General features: G+C 42.5%; 2 protein-coding genes across 4 annotated transcripts; both read left to right on the forward strand.

Annotated features, from left to right (window-relative positions):
- The first annotated feature begins 212 nt into the window (after window positions 1-212).
- LOC112216353 (protein lifeguard 2) lies at window positions 213-8,588 on the forward strand. Of its 2 annotated transcripts, none has more exons than XM_024376288.2 (12): window positions 213-477; window positions 1,500-1,620; window positions 1,741-1,850; window positions 3,456-3,520; window positions 4,726-4,779; window positions 4,869-4,919; window positions 5,044-5,083; window positions 5,250-5,287; window positions 5,793-5,880; window positions 6,034-6,129; window positions 6,386-6,439; window positions 8,101-8,588. In XM_024376288.2, the coding sequence occupies exons 1-12, from the start codon at window positions 463-465 to the stop codon at window positions 8,251-8,253; spliced, it is 885 nt and encodes a 294-aa protein (XP_024232056.1). In that variant the 5' UTR covers window positions 213-462; the 3' UTR covers window positions 8,254-8,588. The 2 variants fall into 2 exon arrangements, with proteins under 2 accessions (XP_024232056.1, XP_024232058.1); XM_024376290.2 differs by having other exon boundaries at window positions 1,744-1,850.
- A 1,876-nt stretch (window positions 8,589-10,464) lies between these two features.
- LOC112216354 (sentrin-specific protease 1) lies at window positions 10,465-27,024 on the forward strand. 2 transcript variants are annotated; one of them, XM_024376292.2, is made up of 17 exons: window positions 10,466-11,099; window positions 11,516-11,580; window positions 11,714-11,937; window positions 12,205-12,289; window positions 12,398-12,593; window positions 12,839-12,989; window positions 13,239-13,357; window positions 18,888-19,168; window positions 19,401-19,464; window positions 19,559-19,597; window positions 19,776-19,860; window positions 20,086-20,229; window positions 20,737-20,868; window positions 23,831-24,034; window positions 24,273-24,437; window positions 24,549-24,644; window positions 25,238-27,024. In XM_024376292.2, the coding sequence occupies exons 1-17, from the start codon at window positions 10,957-10,959 to the stop codon at window positions 25,298-25,300; spliced, it is 2,256 nt and encodes a 751-aa protein (XP_024232060.1). In that variant the 5' UTR covers window positions 10,466-10,956; the 3' UTR covers window positions 25,301-27,024. The 2 variants fall into 2 exon arrangements, with proteins under 2 accessions (XP_024232059.1, XP_024232060.1); XM_024376291.2 differs by having other exon boundaries at window positions 10,465-11,099; window positions 12,205-12,593.
- The last annotated feature ends 264 nt before the right edge of the window (window positions 27,025-27,288 follow it).

The following is a 27,288-nucleotide window of genomic DNA, read 5'->3' on the forward strand; positions in this document are numbered from 1 at the left end:
ACATGTAATACCATCTATGTCATCCTATATATATATTTTTACTGCAGACCAAATATTCCAGTTCTCTCTGGCCCTTTCCTCACTTGATTCCCACAATGATACATCTGTACCCCCCTCCCTTTTTGCCAAGCGTATTGGTACAGTCCAATATTCCCACAGCACTGCTGCTTCACCTGGATGTTGCTAGAATGTTCCTTTTTGGGTAAGGGGGGGTCTGTGAGAATCCTAACTGCGTGGCTGTTGGATTAAGAAACTGCAGCATCAGAAAGGGATTAATCTAAGAGAAGCCACAGCAGAGAGCGACCAAGTGTCAGTCCTTTTATTTTGACTGCAAGTACGACTGGGCAACAAGGATACATATAAGAGGATACAATAACAAAAGGAGAGCAGAGCTTCTTTGACTGGAGCAGAGAGATAAATAAACCATTGTAGTATCTGCTGCAGACACCAAACACAGCCATTATGACCCAGGGCAAGGTAAGGGCCTTACAGACACATCCTACATATCTCATTCTATGCTCTATTCATTACATGCTCATTCTGCTGCAAAAATATAGTAAAATAAGTTTCTTGGCTTCTTTCCTTTTTAATGTGTTTGGTCCAGAGTCTTCCGTCGTCATTGTGGCAGCATGTACACAGGCTGTGTGTCTCTGCCATCCTCGCATGTGCCTCTATTCAGGAGCTCATCTCATTGTGTTGCTCAGTAATGGTGCAAAGTCTGTTCCGCAGCAGATAATAGTATTGTCATCAGAGAAAATAAAATAACAGCTATTAACTAGATTGTATGGCGATAGAGACAAAGGTAGTCTTTAGCCTGCGTCACAGCCTTCACTCCAGAGACGTACTACTCCTCTTTCTCACGTTGCTATTTCTCTCACAGCCAAGTGCTAAATGTCAAATCTGAAATGTTGCTGTTATGCATTGACTGGAGGCTGATGGAGGCTGATGAAATTATAGAAATATATTTAGCCTACTTAAACCAATTATTGTAAATTAGCTCATAGGACTGCTAATTGTATTTCTATGCAGGAAATATGGAGGTACAGAGAGACAGAAGATGGATATTCATATTCTTTGGTACATTAGCTCAGGGCCAGATAAGCCATCTGGACAGTTGTGTAATGTCTAATTCGCTGATTCTGGAACAGTCTGGAGTTCTGGAGCTATGCTACAGCAGAGGGCTCGTCTAAAAACTGATCTCAGTCCACATCTTACAGTCAGCAATCAGAGAATCAGATCAAATTTCAAATTCACCTCAAATTGTGAATGCAAATTATTTGTGTTTTCTGCTTAAAATGTGGATTGTTTTTGTTGTTGAAAAATGTACATTTTCAAAGCAAATTCAATGAACTTGGATTCACAAGTTGGGGCTAATTTCAGATCAAGTATCACTTCTTAGTTGGTTAGATTGGCTCATAAGAATGCTCTGTCAATTATTAAAAAGTATTTACAGACAGCTATTAAGTCCTGATTGGGGATCTTATGTTATTTACCCCCAGCTTTCAGTTGCAAACAAAGCTGCTGAAGCAGGAGAGAAGCAGTATGGCACTTCAAGTGGAGAAGCAGAAGGGCCACCTGCCCCTCCCACCTATGAGGAGGCCACTGGCACAAGTGAGAAAGGTATGTTTGTGTCGCAAAAACAACCGCCGAATCTCCACCCCTCTATCAATGAAAGCGAGAAAAATAACTGGCCATTTACTGTGTGTGTGTGTGTGTGTGTGTGTGTGTTGTTCTTGTCAGCAGGCCTCAGCGGCAGCCCCTGTTACGGTGGGGCTTGTCCTAGTGACGAGGAGATGCTAACAGAATTCAGCTGGAGTGATAAAAACATCCGGCGGATCTTTATCCGCAAGGTAGGCGATAATTAAAGCTATTCCCACCACATTACTACCAATATTACTACCACATTACTACCAATATTACTACCACATTACTACCAATATACAGAAGATAGCCCTGTTTGGTAAAAGACCAAGCCCATATTACGGAAAAAAAACAGCTCAAATATGCAGAGAAAAGACAGTCCATCATTACTTTAAGACATGAAGGTCAGTCAATCTGGAAAATATCAAGAACTTTGAAAGTTCCATCATGTGCAGTCTCAAAAACCATCAAGCGCTATGATGAAACTGGCTCTCATGAGGACTGCCACAGGAAAGGAAGACCCAGAAGTACCTCTGCTGTAGATGATAAATTCATTAGAGTTAACTGCCCCTCAGATTGCAGCCCAAATAAATGTTTCACAGAGTTCAAGTAACAGAAACATCTCAACATCAACTGTTCAGAGGAGACTGCGTGAATCAGGCCTTCATGGTCGAAATGCTGCAGAAAGAAACCACTACTAAAGGACACCAATAATAAGAGGTGACTTGGTTGGGCCAAGAAACACGAGCAATGGACATTAGACCGGTAAAAATCGGTCCTTTGGTTTGATGAGTCCAAATTTGAGATTTTTGGTTCCAACCGCCGTGTCTTTGTGAGACGCAGAGTAGGTGAACGGATGATCTCCGCATGTGTGGATCCCACCATGAAGCATGGAAGAGGAGGTGTGATGGTCTGGGGGTGCTTTACTGATGACAGTGTCAGTGATTTATTTAGGATTCAACTTACACTTAATCAGCATGGCATCCACACCATTCTGTAGCGATACGCCATCCCATCTGGTTTGCGCTTAGTGGGACAATCATTTGTTTTTCAACTGCACAATGACCCAACACACCTCAAGGCTGTGTAAGGGCTATTTTAACAAGAATGAGAGTAATGGAGTGCTGCATCAGATGACCTGGCCTCCACAATCACCTGACCTCAACCCAATTGAGATGGTTTGGGATGAGTTGGACCCCAGCGTGAAGGAAAAGCAGCCAACAAGTGCTCAGCATATGTGGGAACTCCTTCTAGACTGTTGAAAAAGCATTCCATGTGAATCTGGTTGAGAGAATGCCAAGATTGTGCAAAGCTGTCATTAAGGCAAATGGTGGTTACTTTGAAGAATCTAAAATATGAAATATCTTTTGATTTGTTTAACACTTTTTTGGTTATTACATGATTCCATATGTGTTATTTAATGGTTTTGATGTCTTCACTATTATTCTACAATGTAGAAAATAGTAAAAATAAAGAAAACCCTTGAATGAGTAGGTGTATCTAAACTTTTGACTGGTACTGTCTACCTATTGACGCTTCAAGAATATAACTTATCAATGCCTCATGAGCTTATTTTAACTGTTTAACACCCCATCAGAGCCCAAAATATAAGCTTGTTTTACTCCAACATTTGTAAGCATTGTAAATGTGAACAACTACTATAAAACCTCAAAATATGCTTAAAACATTTTGATATCTTGCATGGTCAGTTCTTGCATCCATAGCTCTGTCTATGACTGTCATAGTGGTTACATTTCTCCAGACCCATCCTTCAGCTTTTACCACAGTTGTGTTTTTTTGGGGCCTCCTTTTAGGTTTACTCCATCTTGATGATCCAACTTCTTGTCACTCTTTCCATAGTGGCTCTCTTCACATTCTGGTAAGTCTTCTAATACCTCTGAATATGGATGCTACTTTTCACCCTTCAATAGTTCTATCTGGTCAGAAGTCCTATACTTTGATACAGTAATGCTCCATCACTCTGTGAACCAGACATTAACCATTCAGTAATGCTCCATCACTCTGTGAACCAGACATTAACCATTCAGTAATGCTCCATCACTCTGTGAACCAGACATTAACCATTCAGTAATGCTCCATCACTCTGTGAACCAGACATTAACCATTCAGTAATGCTCCATCACTCTGTGAACCAGACATTAACCTTTCAGTAATGCTCCATCACTCTGTGAACCAGACATTAACCTTTCAGTAATGCTCCATCACTCTGTGAACCAGACATTAACCATTCAGTAATGCTCCATCACTCTGTGAACCAGACATTAACCTTTCAGTAATGCGCCATCACTCTGTGAACCAGACATTAACCTTTCAGTAATGCTCCATCACTCTGTGAACCAGACATTAACCATTCAGTAATGCTCCATCACTCTGTGAAACAGACATTAACCATTCAGTAATGCTCCATCACTCTGTGAACAGACATTAACCATTCAGTAATGCTCCATCACTCTGTGAACCAGACATTAACCTTTCAGTAATGCGCCATCACTCTGTGAACCAGACATTAACCTTTCAGTAATGCTCCATCACTCTGTGAACCAGACATTAACCATTCAGTAATGCTCCATCACTCTGTGAAACAGACATTAACCATTCAGTAATACTCCATCACTCTGTGAACCAGACATGAACCATTCAGAACACTCTATCACTCTGTGAACCAGACATGAACCATTCAGAACACTCCATCACTCTGTGAACCAGACATGAACCATTCAGAACACTCCATCACTCTGTGAACCAGACATGAACCATTCAGAACACTCCATCACTCTGTGAACCAGACATGAACCATTCAGAACACTCCATCACTCTGTGAACCAGACATGAACCATTCAGAACACTCCATCACTCTGTGAACCAGACATGAACCATTCAGAACACTCCATCACTCTGTGAACCAGACATGAACCATTCACAGGAACTAGATAGGAAGTTGCAAGTTTTGAGATGACTCATATGGAACGTTTAATATAAAAGGAAGAAAACACATATACCAAACACTTTGAGGGAAATGGACAAACATCCTATATTTACAATTCTTTGTGCTTCCTTCATCAGTGAACCAGTGAAGATCTACATTCAGTCCAACCCTGGATGGTACTGGGCTTCTTAGTAAGTCACAGCTTTGATCTTGCATACATCATTACTATGTTGATTTCATTCTGAAAGTACTAAAATATATGTTTTATTTCTTTACACAGCGTTGTATTCTTTGTCACATACATTACACTCGTCTGCTGTCCTGGACCAAGGTGGGTTTAACACTTTAATGTGTGTGGTTAACGCAACTTCAGTTATTACGATATTAGAGAATGTATAATTTTAGCAGAATGTAACGACAGTACTTACTATGTTTTATTTTTTTATTTCCGATAGGAGACAGTTTCCATGGAATCTGATCCTGCTCGCCGTCTTTGTAAGTATCATGTAGTGTTTGAAACAATAACATTTATACACATTTATACACATTGTCTAAAGACAATACCTCACATAATTCAGACTCACGTGCTTTTCCTTTGAGTGTAACCTACAATAGGTTTTCTCAGTAATGTTTCTTTACTTTGTAATCTCTCCTGTTGCAGACCCTCTCTCTCTCCTATATGACAGGGATGCTATCCAGGTACGTCTTTCATAGCTGTGTCTACAGTTGGTTTGCCTCTGCTGTCTTACTTCTCACGGTGTCTGTTTCGTCCACTATGCTTTGAATGCCTGCTTCTTCAGACTGATATGGCTAGAATGATGGTTTTTTGCAGCCAGGTAAACTGCTCATGTAATATTAAATCCAGCTAGTCAAGGTCTTGGTGAGCTAATCAGGTATGCTAAATTAGGGTTGTACTGAAAGGAATGTAGATCTCCAGGAAGAGGGTTAGGCAGCCATGCATGAAACTGTGTCAGTGTCAATCAGTTATGCCAAAGATATACATGGTCTTACTAACAGGGACTTACCATATGTCAACATATCACTGTTGCACTGTTGTAGATTTGAGCTTTGCTTTGTTACTGTGTATTTACCAAAATAAGTCATTCAAATGTTATTACTGTATGATAACCATTTTAGTATGTAATTTCTTAGTAACTAAATACTTGTCAACTCATTTCTCTAACATATATTTCCGCTTTAATAGTTACTATAACACCAAGTCAGTGGTGATGTGTCTGGGTATTACTGCTATGGTCTGTCTTACGGTCACTCTCGTCAGCTTCCAAACTAAGGTCAGTCTGCCTGAACGTTCCTCCAGCGAAAAAGGAACTTCTACAATTTAAAAGAAAGATACTATGAATGACAAATTGTTCTAAGTTGTTATTTTTAACTCGTGATCAAGTTACCTTCTCTTTTCTCTCCTATTTCTCTTCTGTCCTATTCAGTTTGACGTGACCTCATGCCAAGGCGTATTGTTTACCTTCTGCATGGTCATGATGGTGTCTGGACTGGTCCTGGCCATCGCCCTGCCCTACGGATATGTAAGATAATAATACACTTTCTTTGTAGAGCACATTGTCATACAGGAAGACTGCTAATCAAAGTGTTATACATAGTAAGAAGTTAAACTACCCGAATCAGAACCTATATAATGAATTAGATGAATAAATGAATGCAGATGGAGAATAACATGAGGAACTAGACAGAGGTCTCTACCAAGCCTAAAGCTGGGTCAGATCTAATTGAATGTGTTGGATATGATATTTCATAGATATAATATCACGTCATGTGCTGCAGGTGCCCTGGGTGCATGGTGTCTATGGTGTCTTGGGAGCGTTACTGTTTACCATGGTAAGTGTAAAACCGATATAGTCTGATTTACTACACAGTCTATCAATGACAACTATCAAAGAGAGATGTACAGTCGTGGCCAAACGTTTTGAGAATGACACAAATATTAATTTTCACAAAGTCTGCTGCCTCAGTTTGTATGATGGCAATTTGCATATACTCCAGAATGTTATGAAGAGTGATCAGCTGAATTGCAATTAATTGCAAAGTCCCTCTTTGCCATGCAAATGAACTGAATCACCCAAAAACATTTCCACTGTATTTCAGCCCTGCCACAAAAGGATCAGCTGACATCATGTCAGTGATTTTCTCGTTAACACAGGTGTGAGTGTTGACGAGGATAAGGCTGGAGATCACTCTGTCATGCTGATTGAGTTTGAATAACAGACTGGAAGCTTCAAAAGGAGGGTGGTGCTTGGAATCATTGTTCTTCCTCTGTCAACCATGGTTACCTGCGAGCCGTCATCATTGCTTTGTACAAAAAGGGCTTCACAGGCAAGGATATTGCTGCCAGTAAGATTGCATCTAAATCAACCATTTATCGGATCATCAAGAACTTCAAGGAGAGCGGTTCAATTGTTGTGAAGAAGGCTTCAGGGCGCCCAAGAAAGTCCAGCAAGCGCCAGGACCGTCTCCTAAAGTTGATTCAGCTGCGGGATCGGGGCACCACCAGTACAGAGCTTGCTCAGGAATGGCAGCAGGCAGGTGTGAGAGCATCTGCACGCACACTGAGGCGAAGACTTTTGGAGGATGGCCTGGTGTCAAGAAGGGCAGCAAAGAAGCCACTTTTCTCCAGAAAAAACATCAGGGACAGACTGATATTCTGCAAAAGGTACAGGGATTGGACTGCTGAGGACTGGGGTAAAGTCATTTTCTCTGATGAATCTCCTTTCAGATTGTTTGGGGCATCCGGAAAAAAGCTTGTCCGGAGAAGACAAGGTGGGCGCTACCATCAGTCCTGTGTCATGCCAACAGTAAAGCATCCTGAGACCATTCATGTGTGGGGTTGCTTCTCAACCAAGGGAATGGGCTCACTCACAATTTTGCCTAAGAACACAGCCATGAATAAAGATGGTACCAACACATCCTCCGAGAGCAACTTCTCCCAACCATCCAGGAACAGTTTGGTGACGAACAATGCCTTTTCCAGCATGATGGAGCACCTTGCCATAAGGCAAAATTGATAACTAAGTGGCGTGGGGAACAAAACATTGATATTTTGTGTTCATGGCCAGGAAACTTCCCAGGCCTTAATCCCATTGAGAACTTGAGGTCAGTCCTCAAGAGGTGGGTGGACAAACAAAATCCCACAAATTCTGACAAACTCCAAGCATTGATTATGCAAGAATGGGCTGCCATCAGTCGGGATGTGGTCCAGAAGTTAACTTGACAGCATTCCAGGGCGGATTGCAGAGGTCTTGAAATAGAAGGGTCAACACTGCAAATATTGACTCTTTCCATCAACTTCATGTAATTGTCAATAAAAGCCTTTGACACTTATGAAATGCTTGTAATTATACTTCAGTATTCCATAGTAACATCTGACAAAAATATGTAAAGACACTGAAGCAGCAAACTTTGTGGAAATTAATATTTATTTCATTCTCAAAACATTTGGCCACGACTGTACTAACGCTTCAATTGTTTGCTTCTCTGTTTAGTTTTTGGCGTTTGACACACAGCTACTGATGGGGAACAAGCGCTACACAATAAGTCCAGAGGAATACGTCTTTGCCACTCTCAACATCTACCTAGATATTATCTACATCTTCTCCTTCTTCCTGTCCCTGTTCGGAACAGAGAGAACAAACTGAATCCACATCCAGGCCAGCATCGCAGATCACCATCTACACAGGATCCGTATTCATAGTCTCAAACTGCATTTACACATGTAGCCAAATTCAGATAATTTTTTCACTAATTGCTATTTTGACCAATCAGATCAGCTCAAAAAAATGTCTGATGTGAAAAGATCAGATGTGATTGGTCAAAATACCAATTAGTGGAGAAAGGTCTGAATTGGGCTGCAGCCTCAGAGTAGTAGTGTTGTTCAAGGATTTGCCATTTAGATCATCAAAACAAATGTATTTATATTGCCCTTCTTACATCAGCTGATATCTCAAAGTGCTGTACAGAAACACAGCCTAAAACCCCAAACAGCTAGCAATGCAGGTGTAGAAGCACGGTGGCTAGGAAAAACTCCCTAGAAAGGCCAAAACCTAGGAAGAAACCTAGAGAGGAACCAGGCTATGAGGGGTGGCCAGTCCTCTTCTGGCTGTGCCGGGTGGAGATTATAACAGAACATGGCCAAGATGTTCTATTGTTCATAAATGACCAGCATGGTCAAATAATAATAATCACAGTAGTTGTCGAGGGTGCAACAAGTCAGCACCTCAGGAGTAAATGTCAGTTGGCTTTTCATAGCCGATCATTAAGAGTATCTCTACAGCTCCTGCTGTCCAGAGAGTTGAAAACAGCAGGTCTGGGACAGGTAGCACGTCCGGGGAACAGGTCAGGGTTCCATAGCCGCAGGCAGAACAGTTGAAACTGGAGCAGCAGCACGGCCAGGTAAACTGGGGACAGCAAGGAGTCATCATGCCAGGTAGTCCTGAGGCATGGTCCTAGGGCTCAGGTCCTCCGAGAGAGAGAAAGAAAGAGAGAATTAGAGAGAGCATACTCAAATTCACACAGGACACCAGAAAAGACAGGAGAAGTACTCCAGATATAACAGACTGACCCTAGCCCCCCGACACATAAACTACTGCAGCATAAATACTGGAGGCTGAGACAGGAGGGGTCAGGAGACACTGTGGCCCCATCCGATGATACCCCCGGACAGGGCAAAACAGGCAGGATATAACCCCATCCACTTTGCCAAAGCACAGCCCCCACACCACTAGAGGGATATCTTCAACCACCATCCTGAGACAAGGCCGAGTATAGCCCACAAAGTATCATAGTATTATATACAGGGGGATCTGATCCTAGATCAGCACTATCAGCTATAAATGCAGGCTCTGATCTCACCATCATTATGTACTGTACAAAACCCATTGATCCTTGATCCACCACCTCCTCCCACAGTCTCTGCCCCCTCTAGCATGATATGGACCTATACTACTGTACCAGTATTGAGTTTTTAGCTTGTCTATTAAGCTGTTGATCTCAGCACTAATGTACAGCAGTTTTCACCCATAGGGCCACAGATCTATAGATTTACATTGCTCGCAGTATACAGATGTGAAAGAAAAAATAACATGCAAAAATACTGAGTCTAAAATCTATAACTGACCGTAGGTGTTTGTGTCATGCAGGTGTGATGTAATTGTTTTCTCCTATCTTTTAACAACAACAGTCATCTATGACACTGCTCTAAAGGAGATCCCCGCTTATCACTCCTGAACACATGAATATCAGAATCACCTTATTTCGCGGTTACTACATGATTCCATATGTGTTACTTCATAGTTTTGATGTCTTCACTATTATTCTACAATATAGAAAATAGTAAAACATTAAGAAAAACCCTGGAATTAGTAGGTGTGTCCAAACTTTTGACAGGTACTGTATTTGCTTACATAACACCCTGAATGGTTCGTATGTGTATGAAATTTGTGGCCTTGGAATAGTCTTATCTGAACAAATTGTAATGAATTTGCAGGTGTAAATATGCGCCTCTTGGCTAAGTGCATTGCGTGTTATTCCATATGAATGTGTTAGAATTATTATTTATTTTTACAATTCTTGCTGTACATAATACATGTTTATTTATTAGAACGGGAATGTGAACGTTTATTGCATTTACCTCTAAAATAAAATTTAAAAAATGGACTCACCAATCTTCCATTTTTTTTTTGTATCTCAGACTCTAAATAGAATACAACAGAAAAATCAGTGTAGAATATAATATGCGTGTCGAAATCTGTGAACATCAAAGTAGCGCCAGAAAAAAAGCACTCCAATCAGCCAATCACGTTTCAGAATACTTTGATCTACTCGAGATGCTCATCCAATGAAAACGTTTCATGGTACAACTTCGAGCTCAGCCATGTTGTGGTTTTGAATGAGGAAGAAGCGGGAGAGGTTGTCGTTTAGTGAGTTTATACACCGTATTTTTGTATTTGAAGTATTACATTGGGTTATTTTGGGCCCCTTGGTTATTTAAGAAACATCAATTGCATTGTAGAATGTGGTACTAGTGATTAAACTCAGTCAAGTGCGGATTAAAATCCTAGTAGCTAAAGCCACACACAACAAGCTTGTTAGCTAGCTAGTTTAGCTAACCAGCTTTCAAGCTGGTTAGCTGTGCGAGCTAAATAACTAACTCATTTCAAGGGAAGGAAGGGGGAAGGTAACCAGATTAGTAGTGTTGGTCAACTAGCTACGATTTACTTGCCCCGGCCGAATGACGTTGGGTGGCTTTATGTGCTTTTGGCTGCGCTGGCAGGTAGGTTGGAAGCAACCATAGGGATACCTTTTTTTCGCGGGCGGGAGGTTTTAAACTTCTCTAGCTAAACATGTTCAATAAATTTTACGAATGGATTGGAACGGGTTTCGCTAATCTCCGCTACGGACTGCCAGCTCCCGGCCAACAGGATAACGTTGATACACATGGAATACAACAACGGCGTCCGATCAGGAGAAAAAGACCTATCGACTGGTAAGTTAAGGTTAATATTAGCTATAATAGCTGACTAACGTTATCTGTTATTATATTTGTTGTTTAGAAAGTTAGTTAAATAATTTAGCTTAGTTTCAGTTGGTGGTGACAAGGGATGACCAGTCAGTTTGTTTTATGACATAACTAGTTGTCTGTTAGTTATGTCTGAGTTGTAAATTTGCTGTCTAGTTCATTAGAAATTGTGGTGAGATGCTAGCAGGTATGGCACACATTGTCTGACATGTGTGAGTGTGTTGTTGAGCAATCAAACTTGCTTACTCAACAACTCAACAATGTATGGAGTGGATTGTGAATGTAGTTTAACAAGCTATGAGAGTTCTAATGACAATACCCGCTAACACTGACTGGGTCTCTGGCTTATTCTCATTTTGAATGTTTTCCCCTTTTTCTCAAAGTTTGGAGGACAGAGAGGCTGTTGACCATGATGACCAAGCCCTAGCAGTGAAGAAATTCCGGATGGGTAAGCTTTGCTATGGCCATGCAGTCATAAGCATATATCTTGTGTTGTCTAACATGTTCTTGGCACTGTGTATACTGTGATCTATAAACAAACCATGGCTCCCTGTCTTAGACTGCATGTATGTCTATTACAGGGGACATTGTTGATACAGTAAAGACTGCGGCTGAAGGGGTGAAGAGCCATAGTGCCGATGTGGCTTCGTGGGTACGGAACAGTGTGACCCCTACCTTGAGGAACATACTGCCTGCTTCCCCTGGTCCTCTAGAAGAACACCCAGGGGAAGAGCCTCCAGAAGAGCCCCAACTGGAGCCCTCAACCTTTGCACCCCCTCCCTCAACTGTCTGGGAAGAAACTGAGGTATTGGAGCTCTGTTTCAGGGCCCATAATTTGCAAACCATCTCGGAGTAGGGTGTGCTGATCTTGGATAGGCTTTGACTTTTAAATCATAATAAATACGAGGGGGGACCTGATCCTAGATCAGCACTCCTTCTCTTAATATACTTTTTTAATATAGGCCTAGTAGTAGATTTCTACGCATTCATTACTCCAGTTTACTGCAGTCCAGAACTTTGTTATATTCATATTGAACATTACTATCCTGTGTTTTAATGGTGGTGTTTTCAGGTCCTCGAGGTGAGGAACTCTACTCCTCTGGATGGGACTGTTGCTGCTCCCTCAACAACTCTGAAATGGAAAAGCTCTAAATCAGGCAAGACTATTTTATTTTATTCTATTCTAAGAATGTCTTTGCCGGCTGGAAATGTCAGTAATGTCGCTATTGAAATGGACACTCTTTTTCCTCCTTTCTTCACTGCAGAGTCCTATAGAATTGAGAAGTCGATGGTGGGATCGACGGTCTGCAGACGGAAAGTTTGCATGGCTCTTACACATCGTGAAGCACCCAAAACAAATGGGCACTCTGTCAGTCAGCCTCCTTCCTCCAGCAGCACCTCTAAGCCATGTCCCTCTCCCCACCTGGGAAGGACCCACTTCAGAACACCTACATCAAATAGGTATGCTCATATTGTCAATAGATATAGGCCTTACTTTTTTTCATCAGTGAGAAATTAATTCTGCTATTAATTAATCAAGCATTGTACGGGTGCTTGAAAACCTCAAATTAGATTGATTTTGAACCGTACCATTTCAAGGTTGTGAAAGTGTTTGATTTTCAAAAAGTGCTTAAAAGTGCTTTATTTTCTGTGTGTGATAGTGCTCCATTCACAATAATGTAATTGAATTCTCTGTCTGTCCACAGACTGTTTACCTCAGCAGGGTTAGGTACAGGAAGTGGCTCCATCACCAGCATGCATGAGAAGACCTTCCCTATCCGCGTGGTGCAGAGTCCTTCACACGGCAGCTCCTCCTACCGCCTCCTCAGAGCCAGGGCTCGCTGCACTGCACAAGAGGTCAGATACCACCTACCAGTATTTTTATGGAACCCACTCGCTGCACCGTTTGCTGAACTTTTGCTATTGGGCTGTTTTGGGTGAACTTTGTTATATTACTATTATTCTGCTTGTCAGCCAAGATAAACCTGAATAGATACAATATAATAACTTTCCCCAGAGGGAAGTTTGGTTAAGATGTAATGTTGCATTTTTTCCATATCAAAGCCCCATTTCTAATATAGTGTTGGGTCCTCTGGGTGTCTCCAGTCTGTCCGCGAGGAGGAGAAAGAGGTGTACAGACAGCTACTGGCCATGGTCTCAGGTGGACAGTCCTCCTCGTGTCACAACGGCAGCTCCCATGGCTTTCCGCGCTCACACAGAGACTTGTGAGTACAACAACCACAAAGCCAATACTACAATCCTCTCACTTCCCCAGTCGACACAGACAATTCAAATCCAATGTTTATTGGTCACATATACACATTTTTTAACAGATGATGTGGGTGTAGTGAAATGCTTGTGTTCCTAGCTCCAACAGTGCAGTAATATCTAACAACTCACAACGATATACAAATCTAAAAGTAAAATAATAGAATTAAGAAATATATAAATATTAGGACAAGCAATGTCGGAGTGGCATATTCTAAATTACAGTAGAAATAGAATACAGTATATGAGAGATGAGTAAAGCAGTATGTAAACATTATTAAATTGACCAGTGATTCCATGTATATGGGGCACCAGCATCTAAGGTGCAGGGTTGAGTAACTGGGAGGTAGCCAGCTAGTGATGGCTATTTAACAATCTGAGGCCTTGAGATAGATGCTGTTTTTCAGTCTCTCAGTCCCAGCTTTGATGCACCTGTACTTCGTTCTAATATTTTTTATTGAACACAAGAATGGTGTATAGGTATAAAAGACAAGTATGCAATTCTTATTTAAACATGAAAGAGCAGACAGAAACAACAAGAGTTCTAGGTACAAGACAAATAATACAAAACAAGACCTACAGAACAAGGACATGTAGAAAGAAAGAGGGTAGATGTCCCCCCCCCAACTGCTCGGGTGGCAGGGCCAGCACATGCTGCCCAAAGGTAGATTAAAATATTACAATTGAGTGTGCGTTAAAATGTACAAATTCACAGCGCCGACTGGTCCAAGTAAGAGAGGAAAGGCTGCCAGATTTGATAAAATGTTGATCATTTATTGTCCAGAATATGCTCTTAAACGCTAGTAAAACCAAATGCATGCTTTTCAACCGTTCGCTGCCTGCACCCGCACGCCTGACCAGCATCACCACCCTGGATGGTTCCAACCTTGAATATGTGGACATCTATAAGTACCTAGGTGTCTGGCTAGACTGTAAACTCTCCTTCCAGACTCATATCAAACATCTCCAATCGAAAATCAAATCAAGAGTCGGCTTTCTATTCCGCAACAAAGCCTCCTTCACTCACGCCGCCAAACTTACCCTAGTAAAACTGACTATCCTACCGATCCTCGACTTCGGCGATGTCATCTACAAAATTGCTTCCAACACTCTACTCAGCAAACTGGATGCAGTTTATCACAGTGCCATCCGTTTTGTCACTAAAGCACCTTATACCACCCACCACTGCGACTTGTATGCTCTAGTCGGCTGGCCCTCGCTGCATATTCGTCGCCAGACCCACTGGCTCCAGGTCATCTACAAGTCCATGCTAGGTAAAGCTCCGCCTTATCTCAGTTCACTGGTCAAGATGGCAACACCCTCCGTAGCACGCGCTCCAGCAGGTGTATCTCACTGATCATCCCTAAAGCCAACACCTCATTTGGTCGCCTTTCGTTCCAGTTCTCTGCTGCCTGTGAATGGAACGAATTGCAAAAATCGCTGAAGTTGGAGACTTATCTCCCTCACCAACTTCAAACATCTGCTATCTGAGCAGCTAACCGGTCGCTGCAGCTGTACATAGTCTATCGGTAAATAGCCCACCCATTTTTACCTACCTCATCCCCATACTGTTTTTATTTATTTACTTTTCTGCTCTTTTGCACACCGATATCTCTACCTGTACATGACCATCTGATCATTTATCACTCCAGTGTTAATCAGCAAAATTGTAATTATTCGCCATTATCATGCCTTTTGCACACAATGTATATAGACTCCCCTTTTTTTTCCTACTGTGTTATTGACTTGTTAATTGTTTACTCCATGTGTAACTCTGTTCACACTGCTATGCTTTATCTTGGCCAGGTCGCAGTTGCAAATGAGAACTTGTTCTCAGCTAGCCTACCTGGTTAAATAAAGGTGAAATAAAAAATATATATCTAATTCTTTCTAAGTGTACAGTGTTTGCCAATTCGCTGAGCCATAATTTGGTAGAGGGAGCTTCCCTCCTTTTCCAAAACAGCAAGATACAGTCTCATTTCGTCAAAAAAATGTAAGTGATGAGTTGTTTTGGGGGTTTGGTTAATCCCTTTTGGGAATCAGACACTCCCAGGATTATCAGAAGCGGGTCTGGGTCTATTGAAGTCTCTAGAACTTCAGAGAGGATCCTAAAAATTCCACACCAATAACCATACAAGTTAGAGCATAAGGCAAAGCAGTGGAGTAGTGTACTCTGCGCAGCCTGACATTTATCTCACACAGGGGATGTATCAGGAAATATCCTATGCAGTTTAGTTTTGGAATAGTGTAATCTGTGTAATACCTTGAATTGTATGAGACGATGTCTGGAGTTAATGGAGCAGGTGTGTATATACTCCAAGCTCTCTTCCCAGTCTGCCACAGAAATGTCCCTAGTTCTTCCTCCCATTTTGCCTTAATGGCATCTGTAGGTGTGCTAACAGATTGAAGAGTGTCATATTGACCACATATCAGTTTATCTGAGGTGGGGCATATATTTATGCATCCGTCAAACATGGAAGGTTTAGCATTCCCAAATGTCGGGAGGTGTTTTCTAATTTAGTCTGTAATCTGTAGGTATCTGAAAAAGTTACTAAAGTTACTATAAATTTCCTTCAGCAAAGGAGGCAAAGGTCCCTTCTATATATAGATCCCCTATGGTGTTTATCCCTAGCTCTCCCTGTCGCTCAAAGGTGTTATCAAGGTTAGCGGTGGCAAAGGAGGGATTCCTCACAACAGGAAGCATGAATGCTATTCGTCTAAGATCAAAATTGACTTTAATTAGCTTCCAGATTTGGACTGCTATGTATAATAAGATTGTTACTATAACGTGACATCTCCAAATTGACAGGCGACAAAATCACAGCTCCAATAGAGAAGGGGTGACACTCCTCTGTCAAGAAGTCCAGGACCCAGTTGCACAGGGCGGGATTCAGACCCAGGGCCCCGAGCTTGACGATGAGCTTGGAGGGTACTATGGTGTTGAAGGCTGAGCTGTAGTCAATGAACAGCATTCTTACATGGGTATTCCTCTTGTCCAGGTGGGATAGGCAGTGCAATGGCGATTGCATCGTCTTGTGGCTATATTGGGGCGGTAAGCAAATTTAAGTGGGTCTAGGGTGTAAGGTAGGGTGAAGGTGATATGATCCTTAACTAGCCTCTCAAATCACTTAATGATGACAGGAATGAGTGCTATGGGGCGATAGTCATTTAGTTCAGTTACCTTGGCGTTCTTGGGTACAGGAACAATGGTGAACATCTTAAAGCAAGTGGAGACAGCAGACTGGTATAGGGAGTAGAGGTCGACCGATTATGATTTTTTCAACACCGATACCGGTTATTGGAGGACCAAAAAAGCTGATACCGATTAATTGGACGTTTTTACATTTTTTATAAATGTATTTGTAATAATGACAATTACAACAATACTGAATGAACACTTATTTTAACTTAATATAATACATCAATAATATCAATTTAGCCTCAAATAAATAATGAAACATGTTAAATTTGGTTTAAATAATGCAAAGACAAAGTGTTGGAGAAGAAAGTAAAAGTGCAATATGTGCCATGTAAAAAAGCTAACTTTTCAGTTCCTTGCTCAGAACATGAGAACATATGAAAGCTGGTGGTTCCTTTTAACATGAGTCTTCAATGTTCCCAGGTAAGAAGTTTTAGGTTGTAGTTATTATAGGAATTATAGGACTATTTCCCTCTATACCATTTGTATTTCATTAACCTTTGACTATTAGATGTTCTTATAGGCACTTTAGTATTGCCAGTGTAACAGTATAGCTTCCGTCCCTCTCCTTGCCCCTACCTGGGCTCGAACCAGGAACACCACGACAACAGCCACCATCGAAGCAGCATTACCCATGCAGAGCAAGGGGAACAACTACTAGAAGGCTCAGAGCGAGTGACATTTGAAACGCTATTAGCGCGCGCTAACTAGCTAGCCATTTCACTTCGGTTACACCAGCCTCATCCTGGGAGTTGATAGGCTTGAAGTCATAAATGGCGCAATGCTTGACACACAACGAAGAGCTACTGGCAAAACGGACGAAAGTGCTGTTTGAATGAATGTTTACGCGCCTGCTTCTGCCTACCACCGCTCAGTCAGATACTTAGATACTTGTATGCTTGTACGCTCAGTCAAATTATATGCAGTGCAGGACACGCTAGATAATATCTAGTAATATCATCAACCATGTGTAGTTAACTAGTGATTATGATTGATTGTTTTTTATAAGATTAGTTTAATGCTAGCTAGCAACTTACCTTGGCTTACTGCATTCGCGTAACAGGCAGTCTCCTTGTGGAGTGCAACGAGAGAGAGGCAGGCCGTTATTGCGTTGGACTAGTTAACTGTAAGGTTGCAAGATTGGGTCCCCTGAGCTGACAAGGTGAAAATCTATCGTTCTGCCGCTGAACGAGGCAGTTATCCCACCATTCCTAGGCCGTCATTGAAAATAAGAATGTGTTCTTTAACTGACTTGCCTAGTTAAATAAAGGTATAAAAAATAATTTTGCAAATCGGTGCCCAAAATACCGATTTCCGGTTGTTATGTATACTTGAAATCGCCCCTAATTAATCGGCCATTCCGATTAATCGGCCATTCCGATTAATCGGTCGACCTCTAATAGGGAGAGATTGAATATGTCCATAAACACACCATCCTGCTGGTCTGCGCATGCTCTGAGGACGTGGCTAGCTAACAATACCATAGCCTTGCGAGGGTTAAAACGCTTAACTGTCTTACTCACTTCAGCCATGGAGAACAAGCGCCCACAGTTCCTCTGGGGCTCTTGTTCTCCAGGCCGCGTTGATGGTGTTGTGTTATGCTCAAAGTGGGCAAGGAAGGTGTTTAACTTGTCTGGGAGCAAGACATTGGTTTCCGTGACATTGCTGGTTTTCCCTTTGTAGTCTGATTGTCTGTAGACCCTGCCACATGTCTTGTGACTGAGCTTTTGAATTGCGACTCCACTTTGTCTCTGTACTGAAGTTTTGCCTCTGATTGCCATTGTTTGTATTCAACCATATTCCCAGTCAACTTGCTATGGTTAAATGCTGTGGTTCAAGCTTCCAATTTTGCGCGAATGCTTCCATCTATCAACTGTTTCTGGTTTGGGCCGTTTGAAATAGTCCCAGTGGGATCAACATCCCCTATACATTTCCTGATGAACTCAGTCACTGTGTCTGTGTATACATCAATGTTATTATCCGAGGCTACCCGGAACATATCCCAGTCTGTGTGATCAAAACAAATCTTGAAGCATGGATTCCGATTGGTCAGACCAGCATTGAATAGACGTTAGCATGGTTATTTCCTGTTTGAGTTTCTTTAGTCATGCTCAATGACATGTACTGGCAAGTTGATGCAAGTGCACATGTTTTCTACTTCTCCTTGGGGTTTATAATCCTACATTTAGTCCATACATTTTTTGTGTACTGGTGCTCCATTCTAGTATTCTCCTCCCCCTTTTCTTAGTTCTGACCTGTGTCCGTCTCTCGCCCTCACTCACTCTCAGCACCAGCTTCCTGAATACCAGCAGATGTCTGCTCCAGTGTTCGTCCCCTGCCGGGTCAGGAGATGCCTCACGGGGCCCCAGTGGACCCCCAAGCCCCCATCCAGAGTCCAGCCAGGGGTACAGCAACGTCCCCAGCCCAGGGGAGGGCTCCTCCAGTGGGGCAGGGAACCAGCCATGGGCCTCTGACTCAGACCTCAGCCCCAGGGGACAAGAGCCAGTACAGTCTGCCCCTTCCCCAGTTACCATACTGGACACCTTTTCTCAGGACTCACAATCATCAGGTAATGCACGAGACAATCATTTTTCACTTCCTCAAGGTGATTCAATTCAATTGATATTAACTTAGTTCATCCCTTTCAATTGCTCGTAGGGAATGAATAACGTTTATTGAATTGATGGTTGGATGCTGTAGAACCAATTTAGTGTTTTGCGTCATGTTTCCATTAAAGCCTACCTCTTTGTCTCTCCTCACCATCATGTAGTTGTGGTCACCTCTTGTCTTGTTCTGTACAGCTCATGATGGGGACTCTGTAATCATTGTGAAAGAGCAGAAGGGCAAAAGGCCAGACAGTTCAAGGTAAGCATTTTGGATAGTTTGTTTCTATTGTGGGTGTGTTATGTGCTTTGTTGTCCCCATCTAGCCTGGTTACTTTCTATCTCTGTCTCTGCAGTGTACCATGCTTCCGAGCTGAGCTCTGGATCAAAGAATTGTAAGTTCCCTGATTCCTTACACTCATGATTGGTACTGTTTTTGTTTCTTGGTAGATTCATAGTTAGCTGTATATCGCCATGCACCAGTGCATACTAGATGCTACTAAGAAATAAAAACACTCTTCTAACCCATTAAAGTCCTTTCCTCAAGTCAATTTGAGTGTCTGTGTTTCCCAGGTCTAGCATGTACGACTTCCGTGCCCGGGAGAGACGGAGGCAGATAGAGGGGCAGGAGGCCCTAACTGCTCAGCTGCTGCGACAGGTACTTTCTCTGTCCTTCTCATTGGTCTGATGTCGCTCGTCATTTCAATACATAGTCCTACACATACCTCAGCCGTGGTCCACAGAAATAACTTCTCCCTCTAGGCTTTTTTCATCATTGCATAAGAATATGAAATGACATGCTCTTTTACCACTGAAATAAACATTCACCTCTGTGGCGATAGCTCTGAACCTAACCCTCTTCTGCTGTGGTCTGGGGGTCCAGCGTATATCAGATGACAGCCAGCTGGGCCACAGGGCCGTGGAGCTACATGTTAGAGTCCCTCTGGAGAAGGAGGTTCCTCTGGCTCCCTTCATAGAGGAACCCAAACCCACAGAGGAGAAACCAGAGTTCCCTGAGCTCACTGAGGTACATTCACTGTCTTTTAGTTTTGTCTATTGTGCGAAAGAGCATTGCCAATAAAATACATTATTGTTAAGAACATTGAGGTGTTTTAAATGTAGTTTAAATCAATCAAATTGATGTGCTGTGCGCATCAGGAATGTACATGATGATGATGATAATAATAATAGATTGGATTTATATAGCACTTTTCTACCAACTGAGGTTTTTATTTAATTTAACTAGGCAAGTCAGTTAAGAACAAATTCTTATTTACAATGACGGCGAAACCCGGACGACACTGGGCCAATTGAGCGCCGCCCTATGGGACTCTCCATCACAGCAGGATGTGATACAGCCTGGATACTGGTACTCAAAGCTCTTTACATAGCAGGGGAAAACTCACCTCATCTACCACAGTGACCATTTCTGTGCCAGAACGCTCACCACACATCCGCTATCAGGAGGTGAGGAGTGATATATGCCATTTAGCCTTTAGCTCAGCCATCTTGTTTGTTTGTCCCTGCCATCCAGGATATGGAGGGGGAGGTGGGCCGGGCACTGATGGTAGGCAGCCAGGACGAGGTGCTGAGTGAAGGCTTCAGACTCACCATCACACGCAAAGACCTCCAGACCCTCAGCCACCTCAACTGGCTCAACGATGAGGTGAGAGCTCATCACACTGCTTCTGTTTGTCATGCTGCAGCCTGCTCATTTTTCTGTGCCTAATGTGAGTTGTTCTTATTTAGTGTGTGAGTGACAATTGAGTGTACTGGACAGGTGTCTAGAGTAGAGGTCGACCGATTCTGATTTTTGAACTCCGATACCGATTATTGGAGGACCAAATAAAGCCCATGCTGATTAATCTACCAATTATTTTATTTATTTTTGTGTGTATGTATGCATATAGTTAGAAGTCGGAAGTTTACATACACCTTAGCCAACTACATTTAAACTCAGTTTTTCACAATTCCTGACATTTAATCCTAGTAAAAATTCCCTGTTTTAGGTCAGTTAGGATCACTACTTGATTTTAAGAAAGTGAAATGTCAGAATAATAGATTTATTTCAGCTTTTATTTATTTCATCACATTCCCACTGGGTCGGAAGTTTACATACACTCAATTAGTATTTGGTAGCATTATCTTTTCAATTGTTTAACCTGGGTCAAACGTGTCGGGTAGCCTTCCACAAGCTTCCCACAATAATTTGGGTGAATTTTGTCCCATTCCTCCTGACAGAGCTGGTGTAACTGAGACAGGTTTGTAGGCCTCCTTGCTCGCCCACACTTTTTCAGTTCTGCCCACAAATTTTCTATGGGATTGAGGTCAGGGCCCTCCCCCCCTCATGATTCCATCTATTTTGTGAAGTGCACCAGTCCCTCCTGCAGCAAACCACGCCCACAACATTCTGCTGCCACGGTTGGGATGGTGTTCTTCAGTTTTGAAATCATCCCCCTTTTTCCTCCAAACATAACATTGGTCATTATGGCCAAACAGTTCTATTTTTGTTTTATCAGACCAGAGGACATTTCTCTAAAAAGTACGATCTTTGTCCCCATGTGCAGTTGCAAACCATAGTCTGGCTTTTTTATGGTGGTTTTGGAGCAGTGGCTTCTTCCTTGCTGAGCAGCCTTTCAGGTTATGTCGATATAGGACTTGTTTTACTGTGGATATAGATACTTTTGTGCCTGTTTCCTCCAGCTTCTTCACAAGGTCCTTTGCTGTTGCTCTGGGATTGATTTGCACTTTTCGCACCAAAATAAGTTCATCTCTAGGAGACAGAACGCGTCTCCTTCCTGAGTGGTATGACAGCTGCGTGGTCCCATGGTGTTTATACTTGCGTACTATTGTTGGTACAGATGAACGTGGTAGCTTCAGGTGTTTGAAAATTGCTCCCAGGGATGAACCAGACTTGTGGAGGTCTACAAAATGTTTTCTGGGGTCTTGGCTGATTTCTTTTGATTTTCCCATGATGTCAAGCAAAGAGGCACTGAGTTTGAAGGTAGGCCTTGAAATACATGCACAGGTACACCTCCAATTGACTCAAATGATGTCAATTATCCATGACATAATTTTCTGGAATTTTCCAAGCTGTTTAAAGGCACAGTCAAATTAGTGTATGTTAACTTCTGACCCACTGAAATTGTGATTAGTGATTTTATAAGTGAAATAATCTGTAAACAATTGTTGAAAATATTACTTGTCATGCACAAAGTAAATGTCCTATCCCACTTGCCAAAACTATAGTTTGTTTAACAAGAAATTTGTGGAGTGGTTGAAATATGAGTTTTAATGACTCCAACCTAAGTGTATATAAACTTCAACTGTATGTACAGTGGGGCAAAAAAAGTATTTAGTCAGCCACCAATTGTGCAAGTTCTCCCACTCAAAAAGATGAGGCCTGTAATTTTCATCATAGGTACACTTCAACTATGACAGACAAAATGAGAGAAAAAATCCAGAAAATCACATTGTAGGATTTTTAATGAATTTATTTGCAAATTATGTTGGCTGTTCTAATAGGCGCTTTAGTATTGCCAGCCTAATCTAGGGAGTTGATAGGCTTGAAGTCATAAACAGCACAGTGAATCAAGCATTGCTAAGAGCTGCTGGCAAACGCAGTAAAGTTTAATGGATGCTTACGAGCCTGCTGCTGCCTACCACCGCTCAGTCAGACTGCTCTATCAAATGTCAAATCATAGACGTGAGTTTAACATACTTCATCAAGAATATTGGCAAAATTGTATTATTGACAATGAAAAACTAACCATATAATTTATACATTTACTATCAATATAGCATTAAATTGTTTTCCAGATTGTATTTTGGTGATTCTTTTTCGAAATGTGAGTTGGGTCGTGACAGAGAACCTGGTTGGGTCTTGAGGAAAAACCAGTTGAGAACCACTGCAGTAGTGTACTGGACAGGATATTTACAGTAGTGTACGCAGTGGTGTACTGGACAGGATGTGTACGCAGTGGTGTACTGGACAGGATGTGTACGCAGTGGTGTACTGGACACGATGTGTACGCAGTGGTGTACTGGACACGATGCGTACGCAGTGGTGTACTGGACAGGATGTGTACGCAGTGGTGTACTGGACACGATGTGTACGCAGTGGTGTACTGGACAGGATGTGTACGCAGTGGTGTACTGGACACGATGCGTACGCAGTGGTGTACTGGACACGATGCGTACGCAGCGGTGTACTGGACACGTGGTGTACTGGACACGATGCGTACGCAGCGGTGTACTGGACACGATGCGTACGCAGTGGTGTACTGGACACGATGCGTACGCAGTGGTGTACTGGACACGATGCGTACGCAGTGGTGTACTGGACACGATGTGTACGCAGTGGTGTACTGGACACGATGCGTATGCAGTGGTGTACTGGACACGATGCGTACGCAGTGGTGTACTGGACACGATGCGTACGCAGTGGTGCACTGGACACGATGCGTACGCAGTGGTGCACTGGACACGATGCGTACGCAGTGGTGCACTGGACACGATGCGTACGCAGTGGTGCACTGGACACGATGCGTACGCAGTGGTGCACTGGACACGATGCGTACGCAGTGGTGTATTTTCTTCATCCGTTGCCTCTCCTTTTTACTCTGCAGGTGATCAACTTCTACATGAACCTGCTGGTGGAGCGCAGTAAGGATCCCAGCCTGCCGACGGTCCACACCTTCAACACCTTCTTTTTCCCCAAGCTACGCAGTGCAGGCTACTCTGCCGTACGCCGCTGGACCAAAAAGATGGACATCTTCTCAATGGACGTCATACTGGTGCCGGTCCACCTGGGGGTGCACTGGTGCCTCTCTGTGAGTACTGAACAGCAGCCCTGGTATAACTAACTATTATACTGCAACTCTCCTCCAGTCAGCAATGCCTGATTCCATCTAAAGAGCGGAGCTCTACTGGGCTGGCCTGGAACCTTTCTGGAAAGGACAGTGTCAAAACAAAATATCAGAGCCAGGACAGTGTGGTTCAGTTCAGCCCTGTAGTGTGAATCACACTATCTGAAGTGTGATGTGTATTTTAACATCCTTCTCTTCTCAGGTAGTGGATCTCCGTAAGAAGAGTATCACATACTTTGATTCAATGGGAGGGAACAATGACGAAGCCTGCAGGATACTGCTGCAATATCTGCAGCAGGAAAGCAAGGACAAGAAGGGCAAAGACCTGGATACCGCAGAATGGACTGTGCAGAGCAAGAAACGCCATGTGAGTGTTATATATCTAACAGGGATCTCGGTCAACTCAACATTCCTTAACACATCACTGATGGATGTTGCCATCTTTTAACATTTATCTCCAAAATATTTCTCCCATTAGGAGATTCCTCAGCAGATGAACGGAAATGACTGTGGAATGTTCACATGTAAATATGCAGAGTACGTCACCAAAGACAAGCCAATCACATTCACACAAGTAAGTACTGTAAAACTTCAATAAATATCCCAGGAGTTTATGGTTCAACCGCCAAGCTGCCCCTGTGTCTGTTAGAGACAGGCTTGTATTGGAGGCCAGTGTTTAATACAGTCTGTGTGCAAAGCCCGGGTCACCCTGTTATGATTCAGTTTTCTCACTCATGTAATGTTCTATCACCAATAGCCCTGTTTGATATTCAGAACACTGGTTGCATATGGAATGCACTGCATCTGTTTCAACCGGGATGAATTGATTAGTATTTTTCACTGGTTACATGGACAGACTTGCGTTTTGACAAGCAGGGATCAATAATTTAGTGTGAGGTAGAGATTCTGTGAAATTCTACTGGAGCAGACTGGCCTAAAGTGGGCACGCATCGTTTTACACCCTGCACTTGTAAGAGACTGCCGTTTATTTGCTCAAATGTGAAGCAATGGCCGGTCACTATGAGACCGCGTCGTGCTGGAGACTCTGGGGTTTAATGGAAGTGTGACGGTAAGCATGAGCAGTCCTGCCAGTACAGGAATGTCCTACAATCCAATGACTTGACTATGAGTAACTAACTCAATATTTCCCTTCCCTCCAATTGACAGAAACACATGCCCTACTTCAGGAGACGCATGGTCTGGGAGATATTGAATCGGAAACTGTTGTGATGAAATCGTGGAGAGATTTTTGAACTGATAGCTACAGTTTGCTCAAGGGGAGGTGTCTGCAATGATGATGGTGCCTAAGATGCTGTGGCTGTTAAGCTGGAGGAGGATTCAGCTGGTCTGCTCCTGGGTGGGAAAGAGACTCAGAACAGGGACCTATGACCTTAATCTGGTGGAGCTCTGAGGCCCCCCCCCACAAGTCCAATCCAGTGGAGGATTTGACTCTGCCATCTCTAAGGATTTGGTCTTGAGCTTGAAAGGAGGAATGGAATGGAAAAGCACTACCTCATCTCAGTGTTTTATGTTGTGGTCCACTGTCACAAGTTGGGAAGTCGGGTCATTTTGTATCACCCAGCAAAGTTTGAATTGGTGTTGTTTTCAATAACAAATCATACTCATCAGAACTTCTGTCTAGTGAAGTTGGACCAACCAGTATTTTGTCACTGATATATTTTTGTAAACTACTTAAGTACAGCTCAAAGAAAGTTTGGTGTTCTGACGCTGACACCTTATTTTTCTATAGTGTATGGTTGACACCCATACCTGGTTCATGGTTGACACCCATACCTGGTTCATGGTTGACACCCATACCTGGTTCATGGTTGACACCCATACCTGGTTCATGGTTGACACCCATACCTGGTTCATGGTTGACACCCATACCTGGTTCATGGTTGACACCCATACCTGGTTCATGGTTGACACCCATACCTGGTTCATGGTTGACACCCATACCTGGTTCATGGTTGACACCCATACCTGGTTCATGGTTGACACCCATACCTGGTTCATGGTTGACACCCATACCTGGTTCATGGTTGACACCCATACCTGGTTCATGGTTGACACCCATACCTGGTTCATGGTTGACACCCATACCTGGTTCATGGTTGACACCCATACCTGGTTCAATCAGAGAACACAGATGCGGTGACATTATTTGATTTATATCTGGACACCCACATTTGATTGTTTTTAGCTAAATTGAAAATATGCAACTGATTACAGTACGTGTACCATTACCTCAGAGTATAATTTGTAAAGGGGTTGCTGTTGTATTGTACTTTTATTTGACCTTTTATTTAACTAGATAAGTTAAGAATAATTTCTTATTTACAATGATGGACGATGCTGGGCCAAATTGTGCACTGCCCTATGAGACTCCCAATCACGGCCGGATGTGATACCGCCTGGATTCGAACCAGGGTGTCTAGTGACGACTCGAGCACTGAGATGTAGTGCCTTGTGCCACTCGGGAGCCCCATAGTTGAGGTGACACTAATATCTTCATTGGTAAGTGGACCCCAAAACAGATAAGCTGCAGTGGTGCTTCCTTGTTCAAGAGACCTACAGTTCCAAGACTAAATTGTAACTTGAAGTTTAGTCTATTTTGTTTAAATAAGCAAAGCAAAAAAAAACAGTTTAGGGCTTTTGTCAGGATATTTTCAACATTGTACGTACAGTTTCTTGGATAATGTATTTAATATACAGTTTGTACCTCGATCAATATATTTTTTAAATAAATCAAGTATTGTGTATATGCCTCTGTTTGGAAAGGTGTACTGTACATGAACATACAAAGTAATAAAAGGCACATGGACAAAAACAATTGTATTTTTAAAAAGCACCAAGTTCAAAAACATCAAACCGAAAAAACCTCTTAAAGCTGTGTTTGTCTAGAACAGGACAATTAAGACCTGCTAGTGTGGCACATAAGTGAATAAAAGTACAATCACTAGAACCCACTTCTCTGCAAACCTTCAAATCCTAAATTGCAGCAAGATGTTTCAAGTGGACTCTTCATGTAAATCACGTGTCACTCATTCCACGGAGGGCCGAGAATCTGCGGGTTTTTCGCTCTTCCAACTTGATTGAAGAATTAAGGTCACTGATTAGTAAGTAACTCCTCACCTGGTTGTCATTTGGAAAGTATTCAGACCACTACCCTTTTTTCCACATTTTATGTTTCAGCCTTATTCTGAAATGTATTT

Source organism: Oncorhynchus tshawytscha, linkage group LG16 (assembly GCF_018296145.1).
Source record: "Oncorhynchus tshawytscha isolate Ot180627B linkage group LG16, Otsh_v2.0, whole genome shotgun sequence".
In the NCBI taxonomy this organism is placed as follows: Eukaryota; Metazoa; Chordata; class Actinopteri; order Salmoniformes; family Salmonidae; genus Oncorhynchus; species Oncorhynchus tshawytscha.

Bases quoted from the DNA above. Each gene is read 5' to 3' on its own strand.
- LOC112216353 (XM_024376288.2), top strand. The intron at 1,621-1,740 runs GTATGTTTGTGT...TGTTCTTGTCAG, and splicing joins CACTGGCACAAGTGAGAAAG to CAGGCCTCAGCGGCAGCCCC. The intron at 3,521-4,725 runs GTAAGTCTTCTA...TTCCTTCATCAG, and splicing joins GTGGCTCTCTTCACATTCTG to TGAACCAGTGAAGATCTACA.
- LOC112216354 (XM_024376291.2), top strand. From the start codon at position 10,957: ATGTTCAATAAATTTTACGAATGGATTGGAACGGGTTTCGCTAATCTC. The intron at 11,938-12,204 runs GTATTGGAGCTC...TGGTGTTTTCAG, and splicing joins CTGTCTGGGAAGAAACTGAG to GTCCTCGAGGTGAGGAACTC. The intron at 24,035-24,272 runs GTGAGTACTGAA...TTCTCTTCTCAG, and splicing joins GGGTGCACTGGTGCCTCTCT to GTAGTGGATCTCCGTAAGAA.